This window comes from Mesocricetus auratus, unplaced genomic scaffold (assembly GCF_017639785.1).
Source record: "Mesocricetus auratus isolate SY011 unplaced genomic scaffold, BCM_Maur_2.0 Super-Scaffold_6730, whole genome shotgun sequence".
NCBI classification, from domain to species: Eukaryota; Metazoa; Chordata; class Mammalia; order Rodentia; family Cricetidae; genus Mesocricetus; species Mesocricetus auratus.
This window is the reverse complement of record NW_024429184.1, coordinates 85,704,691-85,732,203: the sequence shown is the minus strand read 5'-3', so window position 1 is coordinate 85,732,203 and position 27,513 is coordinate 85,704,691. Positions and strand designations below refer to the sequence as shown.

At 39.4% G+C, this 27,513-nt stretch overlaps 1 protein-coding gene across 11 annotated transcripts in view; it reads left to right on the top strand.

Annotated features, from left to right (window-relative positions):
* The window catches only part of Tcf4 (transcription factor 4), a 333,223-nt gene that overhangs the window by 194,116 nt on the left and 111,594 nt on the right, over positions 1-27,513 (top strand). For 8 of the 11 annotated variants that reach the window (XM_040741637.1, XM_040741642.1, XM_040741636.1 and 5 more), the window contains 2 exons: positions 19,598-19,727; positions 20,194-20,243. In XM_040741637.1, the coding sequence (XP_040597571.1) occupies positions 19,598-19,727; positions 20,194-20,243 (180 nt within the window). The remainder of the gene's footprint in view (positions 1-19,597; positions 19,728-20,193; positions 20,244-27,513) is intronic. The other 3 variants (XM_040741640.1, XM_040741638.1, XM_040741645.1) reach the window with 1 other exon arrangement.

Here is a 27,513-nt window from a genome sequence, read left to right as displayed (position 1 = left end):
ATGAATTTGTAGACATTAATTGCATGAGATAAATGCTTTGTATACTGATTTAGAAAAAAATTCTTTCATTATGAAGTATTTCTGTTGAGAAAATTGCTCTCCTAGGCTGTGAAAACTTTGTAAAAATGGTTTTTGGGGGCCTCAGTAAAGATTCCTTTTTATGTTCTTGTTAATTTATTTTTAGGTGTTTTATGTTATTTTTCTGAACAGAATTGTTTTCCATTTTTGTTGCTAATTAGTAAGCTGATGTAGAGGAAGTCATTATTTTTCAGTGTGTTGGTCTTGTAGATATTGCTGCATAGAATTTCCAGCTTCTGGATTTTTTTTTGCTTGTTTGAGACTTTCTAGGGGGTAATCACGGGCACTTATTGATGGTATTGTCACATGTAGTATATTTCCATGTTATTTTGAAGTCCTGAAATACATAACTAGAACAATGGGCTGGGCATCATACTTCCCTTTTGCCAGCTTGAGCACTTCCGTTCAATGATTTGTCATTAACTTGTTTCCTGTCTGCTTCCAGTAGTTAGGACAGCTTCCCTAGGGTCATCATTTCTTAGGATTAATTTGTGTCTTCAAACTAAATCTGTATCTTTCTATAAAATGTCCATTTTGGAGCTTTATCATTATCTACACAAAATTATGCATATTGTTCACTTATATTGAAGATTCCTAGTCCATGTCTAAGATTTTGTTATGTTTTGCATACTATTGATGCATTTTTTCTTTCTGGGTTTTTCCTTCTTTCACCATTGCCACGGTTTTATCTATTTTCTTTGGGCTTTTCAAAGAAGCTTTGTTTGATATTATTGATAATCTACATTTTGTTTAAGTTATTTTTAAATCCTATTAATTCTTTATATTTATTCTTAGTATATTATGCCCTTTCCCTAGCTTTTATATTGCATGTCTAGTTCATTTAACTTCATTAATATATGTAATATATACATTCTTTCTATTTAACAAAGCATTTTTTTCATGTAATATTGCTTTGGCAATACCCCAAAGCCTTTCTTATTTATAGCTACCCTTGTTAATAATTTCTGTATACTTTCACAATACTTACTTTTTTGCTTGTTTATGTGTGTGTGTGCTTAGATGAATGCATATGGAAGTTAGTGGATACCTAACAAGTGGGACTTCTCTCCTTTCGCCCTGTGAGTCCTGGCCATAGAATTTGGATCATCAGTCCTTGCAACAAGTGCCTTTTATTGACTGAACAATCTCTTTTGCCCATCTCCATACTTCTAAATATTATTTCAAATTTCTGTGTAGACCAAGAGTTATTAAAAGACTTTTAATATTTTAAGTACTAACAAAATGTCAAAGTGGTAGTACAACTATATTTTTGTTTTAATACATTCATTAGCTTAGACAACATTATTCATATGCAATGGAAAAGACAGCAAAGTCTCTTTACTCTATTTGAAACAGTATCTTACCTATTGTGTGTCAGTTGGGTTTGAATTTCTGAGAGAAAATAATTATGGATTTATCAATCTGCCATGTATTGCATTTGTTTGTTTTGAGACAAGGTCTTTTTATGTAGACTTGTTGGCCTGGTACACAGTGTAGACCAGGCTGCCCTCAAACTCATGGAGATCTGCCCGCCTCTGCTTTTCAAGTACCAATTCTTTAAATATATCTCAAAGATATGTAACAAATTATTAAAAAGTTGTAAAATAAATAAATTTGGAGAGTTTACATTTATCATTAATGCACGATATTTTCATTTCTTTTGCCTTGAATTAAGTTTCAACTTAAGTGTTTCCAAACTTTTTTCTTTTTTTGTAGGCTTTATTTCCCATATTTTCTGTCTGTTGTTCCTGGTAGTTCATACTATACAGCACTCAGCTTTACGTTTACATTTACTGACCAGATGTGACAGGTGCTATAACTTGAAGAATATAAACAAACTAAATGAGCATATGATACAGATAGCCATTCAAACCTATTGTTTTATCACATTTTCTTTGTTTCATATTTTCCTGACTTAAATTTTCCTTTTGTTTTACTAACATGGGAATGGCATATCTTATTTCATTCTTTATGAAAATAAAAATTATTCTTATATTTAACTGACACAATGAAAGCTAACCATTTTTACTAAGTATAGAATTGAATAGTTTTCATGTCATTCCTGAAAAAGAACAGTATCTAGCATAGAGATTATTTAGACATTGAATTTATACATTCATTCTCTCTCTCTCTCTCTCTCTCTCTCTCTCTCTCTCTGTGTGTGTGTGTGTGTGTGTGTGTTTGTGTGTGTACTGGAACATGTTTGTGTTCATGCATACGTGGGCATGCATGTTGTACCTGTAGATGTGAGAGAAACCTGGGGGAGTCAGATCTGTTTGTTTGTTCCTGGTAACAAACTCATTGGTGGGACTGAATGCAAGTGCCTTCAGTGCTGAAGAGTCTCCCCGTATTCCTGAGCAGGTGTAAGTTGCTAGTTTCCCTGCATCCCTTTACCTCTGGTGCTGAAATCAGAGTGTTTCCTTCTAGATATTTAAATTGCATGAATAATCACCTGGATTACACGAGTTTCCTTGCTCCATTCTGTAAATTTTTTCTGTACCGCACCTTTATTTCTGAATTACACGTTCTTATGTAATTCATTTTTAAAAGACTTTACTTATTTATTTTCTTTTCTTCATGTGTGTAGGCGTTTTTGTGTAAGAGTGTCTGATCCCCTGGAACTGGAGTTACAGACAGTTGTAAGCTGCCATGTGGGTATTGGGAACTGAACCTGGGTCCTCTGGAAGAGCAACCAGTACTCTTAATTACTGAGCCAACTCTCTGGCCCTAATTCTTTTAGAAACGTGAGGGTATACATTTCCAAAATTACTTCCCCCTCCCCTGCTAAATTACATTTGTTTTGACCACCACTTTGAAGGCTCTCTGACTACATGTAAAATTTGAGTGTAAGGCTAAGAGGAGTTAATCTGTTCACGAATGGTTGGGTCTTTGCTCCCTGATTTTCCCCGGAGGCAAACCTCTGTTTAATAACCTTTAGCTACCTCGCTGTGAATATTTTAATCTCTCCTTTCAAAATCTCTCTTGCCTTCATAATTTCTTTTCCGTATTGAGTCCTCATGTCAAAACTACAGAAGGTGTGACCATGTGCCTTGTGGGAGAAAGTTTTAGGAGAGTAAAATGGCCAGAGTAGAACTGTAGTAGATTCTCTGGAAGCATCAATACTGCCAGAAGAGCTGGTCCCTCTGTAGGATGAAATCAGTGCTGTCTTCGGTGGGTTTATAAATTTGGAGTCATTAGGCATTGAGTTTGAACCAGGGCAGGGAATGTTGCAATGTTCATGAAAGTGAACCCCTCCGTTCATGTATAGCATATTGCAAAGCATTTCAAATTATTTGTAGAATAAATGCTGTTTGTCTAACCATATATGTTTGCTCCTTCCCCTGTGTTCATTACATTCCTCCTTTGCAATTGGCCTTTAGTGGACATTCCGACTGGCTCCCACACCTTTGACAGACTTTATAGTTGTTTGTGGGGATACTCTGGTCCCCTGTGTGGGTACATGTATGTGTGTGTGTGTGTGTGTCTTGGTGCATACTCACATATGTGTACATGTGTGTGGAGGCCAGAGGTCAATTTCTGCTGTCATTTCTCAGGAGCCATCTACCTTCGTTTTTGGAGACAAAATCTTGTATTGTGGTCTGGGGCTCACTGATCAGGCAAGCCTGGCTAACCAGCAAGTCCCCGGATCCATCTGTCTATACCTCGTCAGAGCTGGGATGTGTAAGCACACAATAGCACACCCGGATTTCCGGTTGGTTCCTGGGGATGGAAAGCAGACCCTTGTGCTAGCACAGAAAGCACTGTACCTATACCCATTGCCCCCTGGCTTGTCTTTCCTCTCCCATTAGTTCTCAGATGTTTAAATATTTCTGTCAGGGAAAATGCTACTGATCGAATGGCTGGTTTTGCACTGGACACTTGATAGGCGGCCATGGAACCCTTTTTGGTTTTGTGGTTCCATCGCTTGTCCTAACCTAATTCTGGGATTGGGGAGTCCAGCGTGTGCTTGTGTGGATGAGTATGTTCTTGAGTCATGGGGCACCCTGTTTTGCAAGCCCCTTTTCCTCTCTGACGGGTAGAGCTGGGACGAGGCACGAGCTAGGGGAGGAGGCAGCAGCCTCTCTTTGATCCATTGCAGGATGCACATGAGACCTTTGATGTTCTCTTTTTAATTGCAAGCTAAAAGCACACAGCTCTTTTCTCCCACAGATTGACAGGCCGATGTTTGAGCAGTAGCCAAATAACCCAGTTTAGCGAGCGGCTGAATTTTGACTTTCATAAACATTTAATGAATACATTTTTATTTATGTCAGTTAAAAAAACGCAGCTGCTGATGTTTGCACCCCCCACCCCAAATTTTTTGCGCTAATGCCAAAATTAGAGTATTTCAGTATTTCTGGATTTCCTGGTTTGCACCTGTGCAGGTGTGGCGGCCTTACAGACTGACAGGGATGCTCTCTGCTTGCCCCGTGTGCCTGTAGGGCATGTGTGCTGTCTTGGGAGGAATCCACCATGTCACCTACCCGTTTTTTGTCCTCAGCCATTTCTGTCTTTGACTTGCAAAGGAAGGGAGTATTGTCCTACAGGGGCAAAGGGGCTTTTCGTGATGGGGCCCTACCCTATGCCAGAGGGAACTTCTCATTCCTTACCTGGCCATCCATTTGACCTTTAGTCTAGGGTGTCTGAAGACATCTTTATGCCCACTTTTAAAATTCTGTTCTTCAGAGACTGGAACAGAATATACATCTTGGGGGTTTCTAAGGTTTGAAGTGCCCAGCTGGTATTGAGCATGTACTCTGAACTTTAATACCCTTCTTCAGTCTGAAAACGGGTAGAACTGTCTTCACAGATATGTTCCTCTCTGAATCTTTCTACTGTGGGAAATTTCAAATACAAGAAAAATCCAGAGTTCTGGAATGTGTAAAACCAGACTCTACCCTTCAGTTGCAGTGAGTTTCAGCATTTGCCCCCTTTGTCTTAGAATCATCGTACCCGGTTGATATTTTTCAAATGTGTTAGAGCAAATGGTAGGCTGCGTATCATTTTATGTATAAACAGTGTCTCTGACTGTAGATTCTATAAATAAATAGCATCTCCAGCAAATAATCTCCCTCCACCCCCCAGGTTATCACATCTACAGTGTCATTGCCAAAGCTGGCAGGACTCTCACAATCCTTCCTCAGCGCCCTGAACTTTGCCCCAGCTGCCCCTCAAATGGCTTTTGTCTCTGGGCTTAGTGGCTCTCACCTGGTGTTCCATCATCCGAGAGGCAGAGGCAAGAAGGTTGTGAGTTTGAGGTTGGTCTGAGCTGCACAGCAAAACCTTGTCACAGAAAAACAAAATAAAATATCACCAAACTAGAAGAAAACAGCAACAGGAAACAAACGGCTTTTGTCCACTGGTGTGCTTGGGCTGAATGTGGGCTTGAGCATTGTCTGTCTCTGGTGTTTTGAAAATCCACAACTTTTCCTACTACCTCCTTTAACAGGAAAGCTAGAACCCTGTCTGACTTTGTGGATTTGATTGATGGCTTTCTTTCTTCCGGCCTTTTAGCATGTATTCTCCACATTTCCTGTGAACTGAGAGTTGAATCAACAGGCTTAAGATTTCCTTTATTTTTACTTCCTGCTCCATTTCTGTTTTAGTTTGCTTTTCTGTCACTGTGATAAATACGGACAAAGGCCACCTCGAGGAGGAAAGGGTTTATTTCATCTTACAGGTTCAGTCCACCATTGTGGGAAACCCAAGCAGGAGCTCAAGGCCACAGCTGAGTGCTGTTCACTGGCCTGCTCTCCAGGCTGTTTTCTTATACCACCCAGGACCACCCTCCCAGGGGTGGCACCACCCACATGAGCTGGTCCTTCCCAGTCAGTGTTCAGTTTAATCAACAAAATGACCCACAGACGATTCCTCGACTGAGATCCCCTCTTCCAAGGTAATTTTGTGTCAAGTTGACAAAAAAGGAAGGAAGGGAGGGAGGAAGGAAGGAAGGAAACCTAAGTACCCACACCTTATTTCTTCTCCTTTTCCTTTTCTTTTTATTTTTATAAATGACTTCTCACATAAATAGCTTCATCTGTGGTAAACGATTTTTTGGGCCATATTCTCCTGAGTACTGTGATTATGGTACCTGGCCTCTCCTTCCCTTGTCCCCTCCCTCCCCTCCCACTCCCCAGTGTCTTGTATTGCTTCCACACTTAGATACAAACAATATCTGCCTTTTAATTTTCACGCTATCTGTGAAATACTGTGCTGTTTCCTGGATGCTCTGTTGTAAACACTTCCCATCATCTCTCACTTCAGTTATTTCACTGGAGGCTGTAAAAGAGTTGCAGATGAATTTAATGGCGTTCTGTCCTGTAAAAAGGTATGATTATCTCATAGCTCCTACAGGTGCTTACAGCTTCTCTGTGTATTTTACATCTAGTCTTCTCCTTGAATTTATAAGGTACCTCTTAGCCCTCCCCAGAAGATGTGAGTGATTGAATTCTACTAATGTACTTACTTGTCCCTTCCCGAATATCCGTAAATGAATCACACATTGAGCTGTGCTTGATCCTCGGTGCCTAGAACATGATCTTGAGCTTACCAAAGAAATGACTGCAGGTGTTGCCTGCTACTTAAAGACACAGCAGTACTTCTAGGGACAGTAGTGAAGGTTCCACCAAATAGGAGCCTGGATCTGGATCTTGAGGGAACTGTGCAAGTCCCTTGAGGCACCACGATTTCCCCAGCTTCTTCACCCAATATTACCTATTCAGGTAAAGGAATAGTTACAAGTCATTAGTATGTTAGCAAAAGGAGGGATGGCAGCAAGATTTGTGAACAAACCCATACATTCTCTGTCTGTCTGTCTGTCTGTCTGTCTGTCTGTCTGTCTGTCTGTCTCTCTCTCTCTCTCTCTCTCTCTCTCTCTCTCTCACACACACACACACACACACACACACACACACACACACACAGATACTGTGTACCAGTTGGTTTGCCCTGGTTGCCCTGACAGTTTTACAGTTGCAGACTGGAACTTTATAGAGGAAATCTTGGCTTCAAATGTGAAACAAACTTTGCCCAGCACAACACTCAGTGGATTCCGATGGAGGTAGTTCTCTACCTTGTGCCACTCGAGTGAAATTCGGACGGTTGATTCTTTTCGCGGCAAACAGAAAGGGCCAGCTGCACCTGTGTAGGAGAGCAGGGCTGAGATGAACATACACATTCAAATCTGAGCAGTTATCTTGAGCAAGTTATGAGGAGTGTTCTAGTGAAACTTTAAATATATCTTGGTGTTGACAGTGTTTTCAAAATAATTATAAGATGACTGCTGTGGCATCACTTTTAGTCCCTGCTGCAAGCACAGTGAGGGAGAAGGAGTTTTGTATGTGGCCATGACACCCTGATTGTGTCTGACTTCCTCTGATCTCAGAGACTGAGCAGGGCTGGGCCTGCTTAGTATTTGGGAGGGACAAGGAAATTCCATAGGTCACCCTGCCTTACTTAGGGCTATTGCATCACAGGTCTTCTAGAATTTAAGAAGTTCTTGTACATAGAGAGATTAATGTGGTACATACACTCAACATACACTGTATACCTTACCCCAGCAGAGTTTTAAGCAGTCTCTAAGAATTAAATAGACATTATTTCTATAATTAATCTTGTGAACAGTCATACTTAGTAAAATTGAAGGCAAACAAACTTGCCTTCCAATTGGGTCATGTTTTATCACAAAACTTCAAACAGTTATCTGAACCCCAAAATATCAGAAATAAGGAGGAAGAGACTGTGGAACTTTTGATTAACAAATGAACATAGCAACTTTAAAAAATTATAGATAATCCGGGACTGGAGAGATGTCTCAGCAGATATCGGCTGTGCTTCCAGAGGGTCTGGGTTAAATTCCCAGGAGCACATGGCAGCTCACAAATGTCTATAACTCCAGTTCCAGGGGACCCTATAACCTCATACAGATATACGTGTAGATAAAAACACAAATACATATAAAATAAAAATTAAAAATTTGTAAATGATCAAGTATCACTAACAGCTTATAAGCATCATATAAATTACGTTTATTTTACTCAAAGACAAGAAAATATAAAGAGTGTCCACATCTGAAACCATATTGGCCTGCAGCCTATTGTCTGTTAAAACCTGCTTTAGTTGAAAGATGGACAGTTCTCTATCAGGCTTATGATTACCTAGGGAGGAATGTTCCAGAACCCTTTTGCCTCTGCATTCTACTACTGTCCTCCCAAATCACCCTCATCCCATAGCAACGAGGACAGTTACCCAATGCATCCATTGGAAATGTTCAAATATGGTAGATGCAGCCACTGAGGGAGTGAGCTTCTATAGAAAGAGGGTCCAGCTGTGGGAAAGTGTCAGTTTTATTCCTTAATGTGCATCCATATACTATAAACGAGGAAATAATCCATATGTGGAAACCAAATGTGAATATTTAGTTTTTGTGTTTTAAAATGGGTCTAGAAAGTGCCCAGTAGCACAGACCTGTAATCTCAGTTACTTGGGAGTCTGAGGCAGGAGGATTGCAAGTTTAGTAGTGGCTTGCCGTTACAAAGCTCAGGGCTAGCTTTTTGGCAAATGACACCCTGTCTTAAAGTGCAAAGTAAAATAACTGGAAGTGTGTCATTATAGAGTGCTTGCCTTGCATAGACTGCAAAGAAAATAAATAAATGGTGTCAGGCAGTATGTGCATGCATGTGTGCCTGTTTGTATGTGCATGTATCAAGCTAGTCACTGATATTCCAGATACACCTAAGAATAATTTTAGAGCCTGGCGTTGGTGGCGCACACCTTTAATCCCGGCACTCGGGAAGGAGAGGCCAGCCTTGTCTACAGAGCGAGTTCCAGGATAGCCTCCAAAACAACATAAAGAAACCCTGTCTCAAAAACACCAAAAGAAAAAAAAGAATAATTTTAGAGTCTATATTCTTTTATTTTTATTTATTCATTTATTTGATTTTTCTAAGACAGGGTTTCTCTGTGATGTTGTTGTTTTTCTGGCTGTCCTAGAAATCACACTGTAGGCCAGGCTGGCCTCGAACTTGCAGATATTCACCTGTCTCTGCCTCCCCAGTGTTGGGATTAAAGGTGTGCGCCACCACCACCTGGCTAGAGCCTACTTACATTCTTCTGCCCTCTCTTGACTGATTTTTCTGAAGTCCCTCAGGTTGAACTCAACTCTGAGTCATCAGGTTGTTGTTTTGTGTGAAAAGATCAAAGTGTTTGTTTCTTTTCAAAATTGAATCACCAAGTTATTTTTGCCCTTTGGAAGTGTATGTTCTTTAGGGTTTTCAGTGGGTTTTGTTCAACTGGCTTATGAACTAGTTCAGCAAGTCAGTGTCGCATGCTCACTGTCTAAATATATTTATAATGAGGTATTCTGTGAACACATAATAAAAATATACCTGTCCTACATCCTTGGGGAGAGGAAAGGGAATGTTTATTTATACACGCAAACGCCCCACAGTTCCTCTAAGAACCCTTAAAAATTACCATCTCCTTCCAACTTTGTAAAGTTTTCTGGTTGTTGGTTGTTTTTGCTTAGAAAATTATGCATATGGGTGCTGGGCAAACTGAATGACTGGCTGCGGGTTATTTTACTAAACAAATCTTTCATGGGATCAGTGAGTTCTTTGTGGAGTGTTTGTAGGGAGGGGCAATGGGATGCAGAACTCGAGAGCAGAATGCATTGGTGCAAATAGGTCCTCAGTGCTGAAGCTTGCTGGTGTTGCAGAGTAGAGAAGAGGCAGAAGGAGGGGAGGCTACTGATCCTAAGATTTAAGGATGAACGTGAGGTAATTGTTGACATTTTCAAATGTGATATTACCAGGAACCGTGTGAATCCAAGAGGCATAATTACTGTTATTGAAATGACACAATTTGGTTGCTCATTGGTTTTAAAATAGTTTTCAAGTTATCTTGGGTGGGTAGTTAGCTTCCTGCTACCTCAGGCCACCTCATCTGTAGAGTGGGATTAGTGGGATTCTCCCCTCAAGGGGTTGTGATAATTAAATGGGTTACTGCAGCCAACGGAGCTTGAACTTCAGTGAGTTCTATTTGGATATTTGCTGCTCTTTGTACGGCTGCCATCATTTACAGAGTAACATCTCCTTTATTGAAAAGTGTCTCCTGCGTCTGTAATCCTAAGGCATTGTGATAAGGGAGCATCGAGAGGGTCCAAGGAAGGAAGATTGTCTTTCCCTAGAGTCCCTAGAAATTCCAAGGAGATGACATTTGGTTATCATCTCCAGAGGTGTTTTGGACTGGTTTATCTAATGTAGAGTGGGAAGACCAGTTCTTTGAAGAGAAGGCTCAGCTCTGGTAAAGCTACACCTCAGAAGTGGTGCTCAAGGAGGGTGACTGGGAGCAAATGTAATCACCATGTTTAGGCCATCTTTAGGAGAGGTTGTCACCTCTAAGCCTTCTGTTTTCCCCAACAGTAGTTGGTATATAGCAAAGGCCAACACCTTCTCAATGCTGTAGCCATTTCTCTGGCTTTCGTTCTGTCTAACCCAACTTGATTTTAATAGTCAGGAAAATAGAACCCAAAGGCTGGATGTCTAAGATGTTTGAGCAACCCAAGGAAAACAGTTTCTTCACTAATTAGCTTAAATTCTCCCAGACTCTCCCATATGCTGTGTTCCTCAGAGTAACCTTCCTTTTTAAAAGTCTCCACACGATGGTGTGGTGGTGCACACCTTTAATCCCAGCACTTGGAAGGCAGAGGCAGGAGGATTTCTGTGAGTTCAGAGTCAAGGCCAGCCTAGTCTACTACTAGGATAGCCTGGGCTATGTAAAGAGACTGTGTCTCAAAAAATAAGACAAAAAAAGTCTTCACAGCTTAGCATTTGCCTTGCTGTCTGTGTCCCTCTCTCCTGTATCTGTTCTGCTATAGTTGTCCTCCTAGGTGGCACCTGCATCTCCATTACTGCCCAACTTTCAAGAACTTGGCCCTTTGGTGATGGACCATCCAACAACCATACCTGTTGGAGGAAATTTATCCATTTTCATTCAACAAACAAGGCGTAAAAATAAAACTCAATAGGCATACATCAGTAGGCACAACTAATTTCTTCATATACATTACTAATTCTGATTCTTCACTTATCCTCAATTAGGCTGGGAATGTAACTAGGAAATGAAAAAAGTTTTGTAGAAGAGATGCATTGAGACTTTAGTACATTAGGGACTGCCTTTAGTTTTGGAATGATGCACATCTGATGTGGGAGGAGTGCCAATAGAAGTGTAGGGACTGTGTGTCCACTGACATAGGAATCGAGAATCATGTTCCTAGAAATAATGGCTGAACTTCTGTAAGCACATTCCCTGGCTAATCAATTAATTAAATCAGATGACCAACTGTGACAGATGTCAAGGTCACAGAGACAAGGGAGCTCACTTCCTGCTTTGAGAGACCATATGTCACGAGTGAGAAGTCACAGACACCAGGTTTCTAGGAATTTGCATTGTCTGAATGATTCTCACAGTATGTCATACTACCATGTCCCAAACAAAGAACTTGACACCCACTAAGATTACATATCCATGTTCTCCAGGGACAAGTGGCATTCACATGTGGCCCTACTGGATTTCATTATATTAGATGATTCTGCAGTAAGAAGAAAGATGCTTCCAAAGTTAGGATTCCCTAGAGATAATTGAAAGCTCTCACTAATAATGAAGGGCTTGGACAGATAGAGCACAGAAAGGATGGGGCATAGAGGACAAGTGTATGTGTTAATGCCAAGTCACACTGGCCCCACTGCTTGCTAGCCATGTGGTATTGGTCAGGACATGAAACCGCTCTAAATGTCCCCATCTGCACATTGGAGACTGCAGTGTCTGCCGTATTAGTGTCTAGTAGATCTCTACTTTTCTCTGGCTGGTTATTATTGTCAGCAGCATCAACAATAGGAGTGACTGATAGATTCATGAAGGAGACCCTGTCCCCTGTTACCAGAGAGACTAGTCCCATAAAAACAGATTTTCTATATCCTTGCCCAGAGAAGCAAACATTTATAATAACCTTGAATTAGAACTCTCCCCCTCTAGTAGGATAAAGACTGACACGTGACAGGTTGTCACTCTTATTTTACTTAAATAGCAACCTGGTCAAGCAAGACTTTCAGCATGTTTATTAAGGCCATATCTTCACATGAATGGTGCTAATTCACTTATATGTTAACATGTCCTATCAAAGTTTTCCTATTTTACTTTGGTATATTATTGCTAGTGAGAAGCATCTCGAGGAAAATACTGTTTATATGCTACTGAGTGATTACATATCAAATTATAAATTAGGCGATTATCCTGAACTATCTTGAGGAAGTTTTAATTGACAAGAAAGTGCTTTTCCTAAATTCTGTAAGGTTTATGTAAGAATTTTTAAACCTAATTTTATTTTAAGTTGCTGGTTGCTTGGATGTCCCCCATCTGATCTTGCACCTCCCCACATCTAAATTAATCCTCTTTTTAATATGTAATAGATGACCTGGGCTTCCAGAATGCATTTTCATTAACCATAGGGGGAAAAAACCTTCTCACTTTAGTATATACAAGAATTAATGTTTTTGTTGTTGCTTTTAATTTGAGAAGTCAAATAGGTGGATGTATAAATCTCATCAATCCTTGGGCAGTTGTAATTTCCATTAAAAATGCATGAATTTTTGCTTGACTGTTACCACATTATACATTAAGTTCCGGTTACCATAGCAACCTCTGTATGACACTATAACATTTAAATGTAAGGTGTTTTTCTTTACAAAGAAGGACAATGTATTTGAATTTTGAAATGTTTAGTGAAATCTAATCATTGCTAAAAAAAAAAAGTAGTTTTACTCGAGGTTACTGAATTCTTTGGGAGTTATGCAAATTCCCAACCAAAACCGTGAAGTTTGTTTGTTTGTTTAAATCATGGAAGGAGAAAATAAAGTAATTTAAGTATGGAATACACAGTCACTAGATGCCCATAATTGGTTTTACAAAGAGAAAATACAAAGTTGGACCACCCTCTTAATTGTCTGTCAGTGTCCAACACAATGAGAGTTTAACCTACTTTATATGGTGTATAGAGTTCTATCCCATGTCAAACATTTTTTATTTTGGTACAAGTGGCAGACTGACTTTAAACCATTTTTGTCTCATATTTAGTTGAGTTAGCAGCAAATTACTTCTGTGTTTGAGAAATAAAATCAAATGAATTGTTGAAGAAATCCTTGTGGCATTTTGAGGAAAAAAGTCACTCTCATTCTGAGATTATTGGTCAATTTCTTTATTAAATATGGGGGAATCCCTGTCTTCTTGCCAGTGCGGCCCAAGGCCACGGGGCTATCACTGTTTATGGAGACTCGAATGTTTAACCCTTTCAGCTTTTTGTTGTGATGTTTCGAAATTAACACAGTGGGTTTTTTTTTTAAATCTGAAAGTCGAGTAGAGGCTCTATCAGTTATTCTCAGCTTCAGCTGACTCTTTTAAGACAGGACTGTGCTGAAGGGCAGAGGGAGGAAGCTGAAGTATATATGAGGCTCCATTTCTGCTGTACATTTTGCATGTGTTATTTCTTCTACTCCCAATAACTCTGGGAAAGCATTGACTAACCCGGTTTATAGACAAGGAGAGAGCAGTCGTGTTCCAGCAGTCTGAGCTTGGATTCCACAAAGAACCCACTCAAAAAAAAATAGAAAGAAAGAACCCACTCATTCTCCTTACTTTGTTTGAGTCATCCTTCCCTCCCCCCTCACTGTTTCCCCCTTCCTGTCTCATTCCTTTCTTCCTTTTTTCCCCTTCATTCCTTCCTTCCCCCTCACTGTTTCCCCCTTCCCGTCTCATTCCTTTCTTCCTTTTTTCCCCTTCCTTCCTTCCTCCCCCCTCACTGTTTCCCCCTTCCCGTCTCATTCCTTTCTTCCTTTTTTCCCCTTCATTCCTTCCTTCCCCCCTCACTGTTTCCCCCTTCCCGTCTCATTCCTTTCTTCCTTTTTTCCCCTTCATTCCTTCCTTCCCCCCTCACTGTTTCCCCCTTCCTGTCTCATTCCTTTCTTCCTTTTTCCCTTCCTTCCTTCCTCCCCCCCTCACTGTTTCCCCCTTCCCGTCTCATTCCTTTCTTCCTTTTTTCCCCTTCATTCCTTCCCTCCCCCCTCACTGTTTCCCCCTTCCCGTCTCATTCCTTTCTTCCTTTTTTCCCCTTCCTTCCTTCCTCCCCCTCACTGTTTCCCCCTTCCCGTCTCATTCCTTTCTTCCTTTTTTCCCCTTCATTCCGTCCCTCCCCCTCACTGTTTCCCCCTTCCCGTCTCATTCCTTTCTTCCTTTTTTCCCTTCATTCCTTCCCTTCCCCCTCACTGTTTCCCCTTTCCCGTCTCATTCCTTTCTTCCTTTTTTCCCCTTCCTTCCTTCCTTCGTTTATCATAGTAAGGCTTTCTTGCCTTCATATGGCTGGTGATATAACTCAGTGGTATAGCAGTTGCCTGCTATATTTTGAGACAGGATCTTTCTAAATTGTTCCTAAACTGGCTTTGAGCCCACTCTGTAGCCCAGGCTAGTCCAGCTTGAACTTTATTTCTGTGGAACACATTTAATATGAATTTTTGAAACATCTGAAATTCCTTAAAAGAAAGAACTTGCCAAACGACGATCTCAATAATTTGATTTTTTTTTCTGCCACACAGCAACCATCTAAACCCCCTGGTTATCTCTTCCATCCCTCTCTTGCTGAAAGTAAGTCCAGGACTGAAACGAAAGTGAGCTGTAACAGTGCCTTTCTGGGCCCTAAGGATCAGGGATAAAGGCTGTCCAAGGTCTGACCTTCAGTTGTAAGCTTTGAATTTCAAAAGTGGACAGGTGGAATTACTGTGTTCTTCATTGCCCTTTGGTGCAAGATATATTCTAGGTTGCCGAGTAAGTGCGGAGAGCAGCAAAATTATGGCCCCCTCCTGCTACTAAGTAAGTCAGCAATGGCTCTTCTGTGGTCAAAATGGCAGATTCAGCAGCAGCTATTCGATGGGGATTTGCAAAAACTTCCCATGGCTGTTAGGAATCTTGTTCAGCAGTGTCTTTGAAAACCTAATTCTGTGCAGAATTAGCCATGTAGATATGACCTCAGCTGTGATCCAGTGTTCTAAATGCATCTAGTTTGTAATTTCTCTCCACATCTAAGTTTGTTCCTCATGCTGCAAAGTCTGTCAGGTACCTGTACAGATATCCAGCATTCATAAGTTTTATAGCCGTGCTGAATTTTCTTTCCATTTTAAAATAACAAATCCCTGCCTTTATGGAGTCAGTACACCACACAAAGCCACTATACATCACTTGGGTCTGTGATGAAAGAATCGAATCGCAGCTGTGTGACTGCTACAATACCCAAACATGAATTAGGCTCGCACGCATTTGGCAAAAGTTCAGAAAAGGAGCTTAATCTCGTTTCATCGGAGACTGCTTTTCTCTGTTCTGCACCCCCCCAACACACTCCTAAGATGTTGTGTCTGATATCAGATCACAACGTAATGGTAATGACGCAAAGGCTTAGAAAGCCTGGAAAACGAGGGGTACACTTTCCCCTCAAAGATTTCCTAACCCCTGCTTCCCTTTTTGCTTTCCTAGGACCCACCTCTGAAATTCAAGGCCATTCACCTATTAAATTAATTAATCGAATGCCCCAAAGCAGTGTGCATAGTTCTCTGATATCACTCATATCTATAATTAAGGGTAAATATAATCTTCCTTTACAGAGATGAACCACCCACCCATTACATTTAAAGTGCTGACTGAAATGAAATAATAGTTCAGAGCAAGATGATTTTAGTTTAACAAGAAAAAAAAGTTGGTAATTTAAGCTTCGCGCAGTTACTTCTATTTTTGATTACCATTCAGTTATAAATCTAATTTGAGATATAAGCCACTTCTCTGTTTCCCAAGTTTAATTCATGGTTTACATCCTTAGTTGCATAAGCCAAGCTGAGTAGTTGATCAGGGAGTGAAGGCACCCACTCCTCAGCCCCAAATGGAGTAAGGAGGGCAGGGCTATAACCTGCTGGGAAACAAATAACAGTGACTGCCTGAACCCTCCCAAAATCTTGACCTTGGTGTATGAATGACTCTGCCAGATGTGTCTCTTTGCTTGTAAGTGGGCTGCAAGGAGTGATTCTCCAGTCATTTGAGCTTAATGAACAGTGCGGTACGTTTCATTCTTTGGTTTGTGCTTTAAGGCTTGAAATCATCTGCCTTTGGATGAGAAGAAGTGGAAGGGCTTGTCTCATCACATGTGGACATTTAAGCAAATTCAGAGGCATGGCTTTTAGATTTACAGGTTAGCTGTGTGAAATACCACACCTTGCTTCCAGTGTTTCCTGGGTGACGGGTAATGGGACAGCTAATTGCTCTGGATCCAGAGTAATCACAGAGCACAGGGATGCACATTGCAAACAATAAAGCAACAGACAACAGGACCCTTAAACTTTTCTAATCCACTTAAGTAAGGCAAGGATGCATTTGCCCATAGACTTAGCTTTTAAACTTAATGTCCATGAAATATAAATTTGTTTTCAAAGCTATACTGTTTATTTAATTTGCCTTAGTCAAATGCCATTGACTTTTAAACATACATGTTACCCAAGTGTCTAGCAGTGGGAATTATTTTTAATCTTTCTCATTACTTAAGCCTGTGACTTAAAGACAAACAATAGTAAATAGTCATTGTTTATTTCACAAGTAGACCCTACAATAAGAGCATGTATATTTTTATCTTCATTTTCCCTGTGGGGGTGATTAGTGCCCCTTTAAGTTTGAGGAAATGTTTATTTTTGTTTCTTTAGAAGAATGATGCCATTGTACAAGTGGGAAAAAAGGGGTGGGGGGGGGGACAAACAAGTCTAAAAGAAAGAAGCAGGAATGTGATTTTTTTATTTTTTTATTTTTTTTATTTTTTTGTGGGTGAGAGGTTGTCAGGAGTTTCTATTCGGAAGTGCTTGGTGACTTTTGTTGCTGTCATCCCGCATAGTTCATGTAGAAGAAATGAACCCTGATTTGCTTCTCTTCCCACAGGAAGATTTTCTTTGAAATCGACAACAAGCAGGTCAGCCCCAGCCAGTTAGCTGTGTTTTCATAATCTATTCTTCACAGCTTTATTGTGAATGCTACTAAAACCCAGGGCAGCTAGCTTATTTGTTTTTATGCTGGCCTACTACACAGATTTCCTTTTCTGGGAGTGAAATCTTTACTACCAGGACCAAAAGAAATCAACTAATGTTCAGGCCCATTGAAAAGAGAAGTGAATATCTTAGAATATTTGTTCAACCCTTTCCTGAAGATTGTATATATTTTTGAAAAAAAATAGAGAAAAGGAAAAATAAAAGTAATGGCTGCCAATACAGTGTCTATGTTATTGACAGATACTAAGCTAGTCTAATTTCATGGGTCATGAATGATGTAGCATAATATAGTCTTACTCCATGGGCCATGAGTGATGTATCTTAATGATAGACCATTTGCCTAGAATTCAAGAAGCTCAGCATACTATAAAATAGTAACAACAACAATAGTATATTGTTATTTTCAAGCTCTTTTCATAATATAATGAAGGCTCAGTGGTAGATTTACCTACTTATGCAAAGATTGTAACTTCGTATCATTCACACCTTTACCACTAGAGGTATTTAAAAAATGCTGGATTAAGGATTAAGTAAGAACCTGTCAAGAATGAAATTTCGGGTTGAAATTCTAAATTTTGAATGCCTAAAATGATAAAAATAAACATTCGATGTTATACCCCTAAATTCCCTAATTAGTAGAAAAGTTGGTTGTAATGTGCTTGGTGCTTTAGTTTGTCATTAATAGTACTTTGTATCTTCTGAAAGTTCTAGAAATGTAATAGTTGAGTGTGCTGATCTTAGGTTTTCATCTGGCAAATGATCCAATTTTCATCCTTTGTGGATGAAACTAAGATGTTGGCAGTGAGCTGACTGTTCAGTAATAGTTTTTCACTCTTAGATTCTCTTCTTCAGGCCTCCCCCGCACCTCCCTTTTAAAGAAATGTTTATCATGTATCCCTTGAAAAAGTCGTAAGCTGGAAGCAGGGAAAACAGGCATGCCAGTGGCTGATTATCCCATTATATATTGTTCACCAATAGGCACAGGACTCCCCCACCATCGCCAGCTCTCTGTATGATATTTAGCTATATTGTGGTGCCTAGGAGAGCTTTGAATTTTTGATTTTCCAGCTTATGGGTCATATTTGACCAACTGCTTTCAGTGGAAGACACGCCACTTTGTTGAGCTATTTAGGAATCAAAAAGACTGTCTTAATTTAAAACAAGGACCCTTTGTTTTAGGTGGTGACTGCCTTGTGAAATTTTTCAGTTCTCAGCGGGTTAACCAGGGAACAGGGGCAGAGTCATAATTGGCCTATTTAGAGTATTTTGCATGTGAATAGTGTGTTAGTGAAGCATCCCTAAGTCTGTTGTGAGTGACATGGTGATTAGAATTTAGATTAGGGAAAACACATTCTGTACTTTATCAAGGACAGTAATTAGTTCCATCAGTAAAAGTTGATTACAAGTAACGATAAAGTTAGATTTTTAGTACTTAATTTTAAAATTTCTTTATTAAATAACAAATTTGTTCTTAATATAAATGGTACCATCTACACTTGTTTTATTGCCTATCAGAATAATTAAAAACACAATGTGTTCAATGCAGAGTATAATCAGGCCGTTTATATATTGTGGGTAAGTTTCTATGTAGCCTTTAGAAAATCTAATATTATGTAATCTGTCTTATGTCATCGTTGTTTGAAAGTTTAGCAGTTTGTCACATGGTGATAACTTAATGATATTTGTGGAAATGTGCTAGTGTTCGGGTGAGTGCTCAGTCCATGGGGATTTGTTTTCCTTCCTGGTAGTCTTCAGGAGAGCCTGCTGAAGTCCTTAGGGTTGTTGCTTGCTCAGAGGGTGTCTACTTTTGCTCTGATCTTGAGAGTTTGCCTTTAGGATCTGAATTTCTTCTCAATGCTCCTGGCATTCTGTCCTCTGTGAGTACCTTGCAAAGTCATGGACAATCAGGAGGTGCCCTGTAGAGAGTTGACTGTCCACACTCACCCCCAGAGTGTCCAGCTGGGGAAAGGTGTGTGTGTGCTCCCCCCAAAAAAGAAACCCAAGAAGCAGAGACTCATGTTAGTCCTTTCTAAAGAAAGGTGTGAATAGTTCCCAGATAGGAGCCCAAGTGTGGGGAAAGAAAACATTTATGTTAAAGAAATGACATTTTCTTATGAAATTAAAGTGTTAAGTCATCTGAAATCATTTTTTAAAGGTATATTTGGTTTAAGGGGTTACCATCTACTATCTTTGAAGTAAAGGGTTAAAAATACCGACCATGATGATAGCTTCCTCAGTGGCTTTTGCTTTTTGGCAGTTGTTTTGTTAATTGTCTTAGCTCAGCAAATGCTGGGTTTTGTATTGCTTTGCTTAAAATCGAGTGCGAGGTGGTAAATGTGAAACATTAAACTTCCATATTTGTTTCTTTTTTGTTCTTTTGTTTTGTTTTCACCTTCTAGCAGAGTCTCCTTGGAGGGGACATGGATATGGGCAATCCAGGAACCCTTTCGCCCACCAAACCTGGCTCCCAGTACTACCAGTATTCTAGCAATAACACCCGGCGGAGGTCTCTTCACAGTAGTGCCATGGGTAAGGCCCTCTTCTCTTTTCTAAAGTCTGGCTTCTTTATTAAATTACCCTTTAAAAAATGCCACCCTACCCCCCCCATTTGCCCCCAGGAAGGCCCCCTCCCCATAAAATGGAATCAATCTTTAGCTTGGTGCCTTTTCCACCCCCAGGGGATATGGTAACAATTTACACAGCAACGTAACTTTTTAAATGCTCGCTTATTTTTGTGTGTCACTTGACTGAGCACTGGAGAAAACTGTGTTTTAAGGCACAAAGTAGTCACAGGTAGCTCCAGTCTTTTCAATTCCACCAGCAAAGCAGACTTTGATTTCTGGTAGAAGGAAAGGCGAAATAGAAGCAAGAGTGGGCTAGGATGTCTGCCTAATCTCGGTAGCCTTCTGGTTTAATGTCTTTAACTTTGGAGACCTGGACATGTGGGAGCTCACAGCTTCTTCGTCTTTTGTTTTTGTTTCTGTTTTTTTTCCAGAGGTGCAGACAAAGAAAGTCCGAAAAGTTCCTCCAGGTTTGCCCTCTTCAGTAAGTACTGCCTGTTTTTGCTCCCTACTTTGTCCTTTGTGTTCTGTTTGGTATCTGTAGAAGGCAATAGAAGTCAAAGAGGTTCCATGAGCCCAGAGCTGCGTGCTCATCTAGGATGGGGAGAGGTAGGAAGGACCAGCTACCTGACCCCTTGCTGTGGTGATTAATTGCCCCTGTTGGAAGGCTGAGGGCTTTCATTGGTATTCAGCAAGTTAAGCTCTGTAGAGAACCTTGAAAAGGTACCTCAAGTTGCAGAGGTTTACCTGTACAGGGCTTTGCAGAGCATGATATTAGTTTCCTGAGTTGGTTAAATTCTTTGTCGGTATTATGATGATTTATGGATTTGCATGCGAAAGGAGATTTGTGGAGAGGATTTAGGGAAAATTTACATGGGTTTCAGCCCAGAGTGCAGGGAGAATGTCTCTATTTTCTGAAGAGGTTGATGAATTAGGACCTCAAAGGTGGTCACTGTTTGCTCTGCACTGCTAGGTGGGGATAGAGGAACCCAGCTGTAACCAAAGCATCCTGGGCCTTTTTAATACCTGGAGCTTTGTGGGGGTTCGGCTCTGATGCCCCAGGTCCCAACCTAGGAAAACTTGGTTGTAATCACAGGAAATGCATGACACATTGATTTGAGTTCATGCATTTGCAAATTTTAGGTCCCAGGAGGTATTTAATTTGTTTATAGCCAATCCATTGCTAGTAATTTTCTTCTTATGTAAAATTAAAAAAAATTTCCTCTCTTCTCCCTGTTTCCTTCTTTTTTCCTTCCAGTGTTGTGCATGTAAAGACAGTTTTAACTCAGTCTTCTAGTATGTTAAAAAAAAAAAGACTAATGGGCCTTATAAGTTCTTTAAGTCAAACTTATATTTAGATTTCTGAAAATGTATTACCAATCAGTGCTCTCATTGGTTTTATTTCATTTTTAGCAAATTAGAAGAATAATGGGTTTTGCAAATGTGCTAGATTAACCCACACACCTGTGTATTTGACTTGATTTCAGTTCAGCTCATCCAAAAAATTATTAAATGAATATATCAGAATAAGTCTTATCAAAAACCCCACAAATTTTGTATGCTGATTATCAGACTTGATAATGTTGAAGAAGCACCACAAAATTAGCCATAAATATGGAAAAATATTGTGTAAATAAAACTGCCAATGGCATATAAAATAGTCATTTTAGAATATCAATATGTCACTTAAAACTGTACCATGTTATTTCTTGAGTTTCTATATTTTATTGAAATTGCTGTTTCTGTAGGAGTATTTAAGCTTGAAATTAGAGGTAGAGTTACTACTGTATATGAAATTTTAGATTTTAATAATGTTAATGACAGCTTCTTCAAGTGATAAAGTCCTGGAAGCTGTTTAGATTTTAAACATAACCCTGACAATATTAAATACATTAAAAGGGCCTTTGTTCTGAAGTGACAATATGACTGTTCAGAGGAGCTACAAAAACAGCTCATCTCATCCCATCTGTGCCTTAGGTTAAAGTGAACTGTGGATTTTTTGTTGTTGTTGTTATTTGTTTTTTTCCACTGCAAAAAAACGTTTTTTTGCAAAGATCTTCACACTTTTTTTAGGAAGTTCTGGGAGTATCTAAGATGTTACTAATTATCAGCAACTTCTCTTAACCGTTACAAGTATTTAAGTATTCCTTTCTAGTTAGCTGGTCTCTACAAAAACATTTTCAAGATTTTGTGTTTTGTTTTGTTTTTAATCGCAGTTGGTAGCACATCCCTTACGCTCTGCTCAGAAGACAGAAAATCTTTTTCTTCTAACACTTGACAGTTAGAAATGGGAAATTTGTTTCTGGCTATTCAAGTTTTGGCTATTGATGGACTGTCAGTTTAAAATTAACTTTTCTGAAAGAACTTTTCATGCTGAAGTGTCTTAATAGCTCTCTGGGATAGCCCTTCTTCAAAAGATAAGAAACAAGGTGAAAATTCAGCTAAGGTTTAAGCAGGAAGAAGAAGAGAAGCTTGCACAATTTTCCACTCCAGTCACCACTTTGGTGATTCTAGAACCTCCTGGTTCTTTCTGTTGCAATTTGTTTAGTGTACACTAAATTTGTTGTATTATTCTATCACTGATAATGATATCCCATACCTTGCCACCATAAAAGAAAAGTGGTTTTTTTTTTTTACTTGACTTTAGGATGCATTCTTGTGCAAGACATTGCAGTGCTTTGTCTCCAACAGACCTAGATTTCTGTATTTTTAGATCTGTTTCCCTTGTTTTTTAAGTTCAAATAAGATTATGAAATGTGTTTGATTCAAGACACTTCTAAAGCTTTTTTCAGGATATTCTTGAGTGTATGTGTAACACATAGCTTTCCTTTACTGTGATCAGATTAGTTAAAGGCATTTACGTCCCCTAGACACATATTGACCCTGATGCATAGTAATAAATCTATTGCAATCTATTCGGCCAACTCATCCCCCACCCTCAGTGAAATGGGCCCTCTCTCTTTCATAGGTAAACAGAAGAACATTTATAGTGTGCTATCTCGTAGTCACAAAGTGAGATCCAGTTGTGAGGGAGCGGTGGGCTTCTCTCGCTGCCATTAGACTGGCTCTTTCAGGCTATCTGGGTCAAGGAGGCAGGCAGAACTGCCTAGCTTTGTTTAAAAACTCTGCTTTGCCTGCAGAGAGAGGGGAAGGGAAGGGAGAGGCGGAAGTGGAGGTTGGTGGGGAGACTGACTTGGCTCAATATTGTGTCATAGTTCTCATAGGAGGCATAGAATACATTTGTACTGTATGCCACATCTAGAGACCCTGAAAGCTCCACGTAGGATGGTATACGGCTTACAGTCTTTAGAACTCCATAGAGGAAGAGAAGACAGGCCCTCTGGAGAGCAGAGGTCTGGAGGGATTTCTAGGCTGCTTTGCTTGTTTAAGGAAAGACTGAGGGAAATGATACTTGACAAGAGAGCCCCACTTCCTGCTGTGAAAGTTGTCCTGGACCATGTCCCATTGTCTCATAACCTTCCTCTTCTGAAGGGACTTAGTGACAAAGCTGTTTGTGCTAGATGCCACCAATCATCTTGTGTTCCTAATCTTTTGAATGTACATGGCAAGCTTCTTGTCTGGCTGGATCCCTTGCACCTTGACTTTCTACTTTAAAGCATATTTCCATGTGATCTAGACACTTTGCAGCTTGACTACCCTTTCCAGCAAGTTTCTAGCTTGTGATAGCCTAATAGCCATACTCATTGAGTTGTACATTTATACAGAAAGCTCCATATTAAATTACAGTTCAGGAGAAACGATCCATGTTTTTTTTACTAGAATTTAACGTAATGGAATTAAAATTTAGAAAGAAAAAACTTTCAAAGGGTACTGTTTAAAAATATTCTTATCAAATGCACAGAATAACATAAATGTAAAAAGGAACAGATGTCATTTGGAAGTTTTATTGTGTTCACTAACATGTAAGCATGCAAAGCCATCACCATCAAATTGAAATCATGTATGTTTTATCAGAAAGTGTGAGAAGAGGTACAGTCTGTGGAGTTGTCCTCCACTTTAATTGTACACTTCCCCATAGGCTCATTCAGGCTTTTTGAAACTTTGTAAGATTTTGGAAATACAAGTTTCCCCTAGAACCATCTTATCACTCCTGCCATCTCCAGGGAAAGTTTCACAAACCAAATTTTTCTAATTTCCATGCTAAATTGTAGTTTTGGTTTATTTATTTATGTTGAATTCAGGAGGGTCTGGCAAGCTTTAAGTGGTCAGAGATAATTCTGGATGCACAGAACCCGAAGAAAAGATTCTAAAATAAGGTTGGAACATCTCCAAGAAAATCTGAGGCATGAGTGGGTCCTTAGGTGGATTTTAGAAAACAAAACTGTAGTATGTATATGAAATCATTTGATATCCCCAAGGAACATGAATTCTTAGGTTAAATAAAATGTATAAGTCTGCACTTAACTATATTTTATAGAGAGATTATCGGGTATGTCAATGAAAGTGGGTAATACTAACAGTATTAAGTTTCTTAGTTATTTTCTATCATATTAAAAAACCATTTAAGGGTTTTAAATATGCAGTTGAATCCACATTTTAAAGTATTTTAGATTTTTCCCCTCCTCAAATGCTTAAGAAATCTCAAATGATTTCACAAGAGGAATTGATAACTTGTTTATTTCTTAGTAGAAGCCTAGAAGTTATATGGTTTTAAAAAAAAACACCCCAATAACACGGTCTTTAAAACACATAGGTCCTTATTACTTTTAATGGGTGTCATATGACAATCATAGATACACTGTTCTATATTTCATGGTACATTTTCATGTCAACGTATTTTAACCTGAGCAGTTATACAGCCCCCATTAAGATAACTGTGACAGTATTAAATGTATCATGAGTAAATTGAACATAGGCCACCTGGACTTGGGCTTGTATAGGGAATTGTAGAAGCAACCAGTATGTGATAAGATATAACAGAAGGTGTCTCAAGGTTCTTCCCTTTAGTGAAACAAACCTTTGTAAGGGTTTACATTAAAATGTTAGGCCAGTTCATAGAATCAATTCTGAACTTAGTGAGCTCATATTCTAGCTAAAGATACTAAAATATGATATTTGATTACATAAATGAGGCCAGTAAGTTATGAGAAAATGTAGAGAGGAAGGAGATTACACTAATGCAATTAAACCATGCAAATAAGTCAAGAAACATTCATTCAGATTATATAGCATATATAACACAACTCTGAGGATACTGTGAAAACTGAAACTATTCATCACTAAGCATTTATTTGTTCATGTAGAGAATGCAGAATTCACTAATCCGGCCTTGAACTTTAAGTTCAGTAATGTGTTTTCTGGAAATCAGTCTCATCCTCTCCATTGCTTTTTGAGGCTAAGTAAAAAGTGAAGTTTTGTATGAGATCCTGGGATATGAAATAAATACAGGAAGATCTTTGCACCGGGGACTCATTACTTTGGAGAGCACACACAGGAAATATGCACCATCACCATTTGGCATTCTAGTCTCCTGAAAGTTTCCTACAAGATTTCTGTATTGTTGGGAATTTCAGAGTAATTCTTGCAACTTCGGAACACAATATTTCTCCCTCTTCAAATAGAGACTTAAATATAAAGAAATGTGGTGGGAGGGGGGCAGACAAAAATAATGGCTCACTGTGGAGGGCAGATTTATGGATCTGCAAGCCATTCAAAGGTTATCTTTGCAAATTGTAAAGGTAGAAACCTCTGAGGCCCACAGGAAACAAGACTATTTCATTCCTCCTACGACAGGGATGTGTGTGTGTGTGTGTGTGTTTTCATCTTCTCAGCTGGCTGTCTTAAGGTAGGCATGAAACATTATGTTCTTACCACTGCCCCCACTCCCCAGTATGTGTGATTTTTTGTAATCAAGTTTTCCAATTTAATGTTACCTATTAAGATTTATCGGTACTTCTCTAAGAGTTCAGCAGCTAGAACAATTACATCTGTACTCACATGTTAAGAAAGCAGAAATACATTTTAGGGAACTGTTATTTTGCACTTTCTTTTCTCACTTTCATGGAAGAGTATAATTTGGTGTGGAAATTTGGACTCTCAGCGATTTAATTACTGAAATCTAAGAGCTGGCTGCAAGGCTCCTTTACCTCTGTAAGAGAGAGATCCTAGGACTTTCATGTATTTTGCAATCATAAAGCTTGTTTTGGAGCATCTGGCTTCTCTATGGATTTCTTGTTATGGACATATATAGATGTGGGACTTGATATTGATAAAAGTTCACTGACTTAAACAGTCTTACATTCTAACAGGGCACATTTTCCCCCTATTCAAGTTAGTGACAATTTCTGAACATTAAAGATGTATTTTTTTCCTTCCATAGAATTCAAAATTTTTTATTTGAAGTAATAAATCAGAGGTAGACCTTGGGGGGGCTAAATAGGATTTAGAAAGTGTCAGTGATTCTAAAGAATGAGGAATTTCATCAAAAAGAGCAAAGTTGTATTTTCCTAAGGCAGAATAGCTATAGCTAGGCTGTTGACAGACACCTGCTTTGTTTCTTTTTAAAAGTAAATTGCATTGAATTTTAAGCCCGCATTTCAAAGGGATAGCCTGGGTCTGTATGGGTGTGTTTGTGTAGCCACTGTGTTCCTTTTCAAAGAGCAAGAACTTTCATAAAATGTAGGCAAATTCTGTAGTTTTAAATACTCGATTATTTGATCTCAGAATAGCAAACATGCGAATGACTGTTTTCAGTTTCAAAGCTGCTGCATAGGCGGAGCAGGCCTGGCTGGCTTTCACTTGAGCACATGCTCCCTCTTCAGAGATGTTAAGGTAATGCAGATGGCTCCTTATGTCCCACTCAGAGCCCCAAACAGGAACGAGCTACCTTCTGTCCCAGTGTCTCTTTCAGTTCAAAACAAATGTAAGAGCTGTATTTTTGCAAAAGAATATTTTTTTTTTAGGAAAACCATCTCTCAGCAGCATAGGAACACCACCATTACAAGCTGCAGGATTAATTCAATACGTGGCTAGGAAAGAAAGTTGATCTGCAAGCATTCACTTCCAGGGCAGTCGGAAGAGACTCTGGGTGTGTGAAGATTCACAAAATGTGTTTTGATTATTCAGTAGAAGAGCCAGATGGGGGCATGCCTTGGCTTTGCCTGCATGTCCTCAAAGCCCACTGTGGGAAAGTGTCTTGGTGTGCTGTCATGTTGGTGCTCACTGGAGGGTACTTCCTGGTCAAGCATGGATTTGTAGCAGAAAGATGTATATTTTCTCAGAAAAATGAACCCCATGGTACATTCAGTCATGAAAATTGGTACCATCCATCACACACACACATGGAAAAATGACCACCATCACCACTTGCTATTGCCAGTTAAGAGATTTTTATAACAATGCTGTTTGGGGACAGTTATTTTGGTATCATCTGTGAAAGAGTGTCTGTCTGCCTGCAGCATCCTCCTCCCTCCCCAGCCCATATCATTCTAAATATGCCTCCTGGATTATATGTATAATAATATTGTAATGGCTTCATTCTCCTGATCGGCACAGTATATCATTATATCATTAGCTGCTATGAGAAAGCAGCTTCAAGTAGGTGGCTGATTCTTAGCGGTAATGTTGTCAAGTAACCCTGTTTGGGGAATTGGGTACTGAGCAGGTGCTCAGGTGTATTAACACAGTGCTCAATAATATTTTCTGGTTTGCTCGTTACGAAACAAACTTGGCGGCACAAAATAATTTACTAACAAGTGGTGTATAAAACCCAGACTGCTGTTTTGACTAACTTT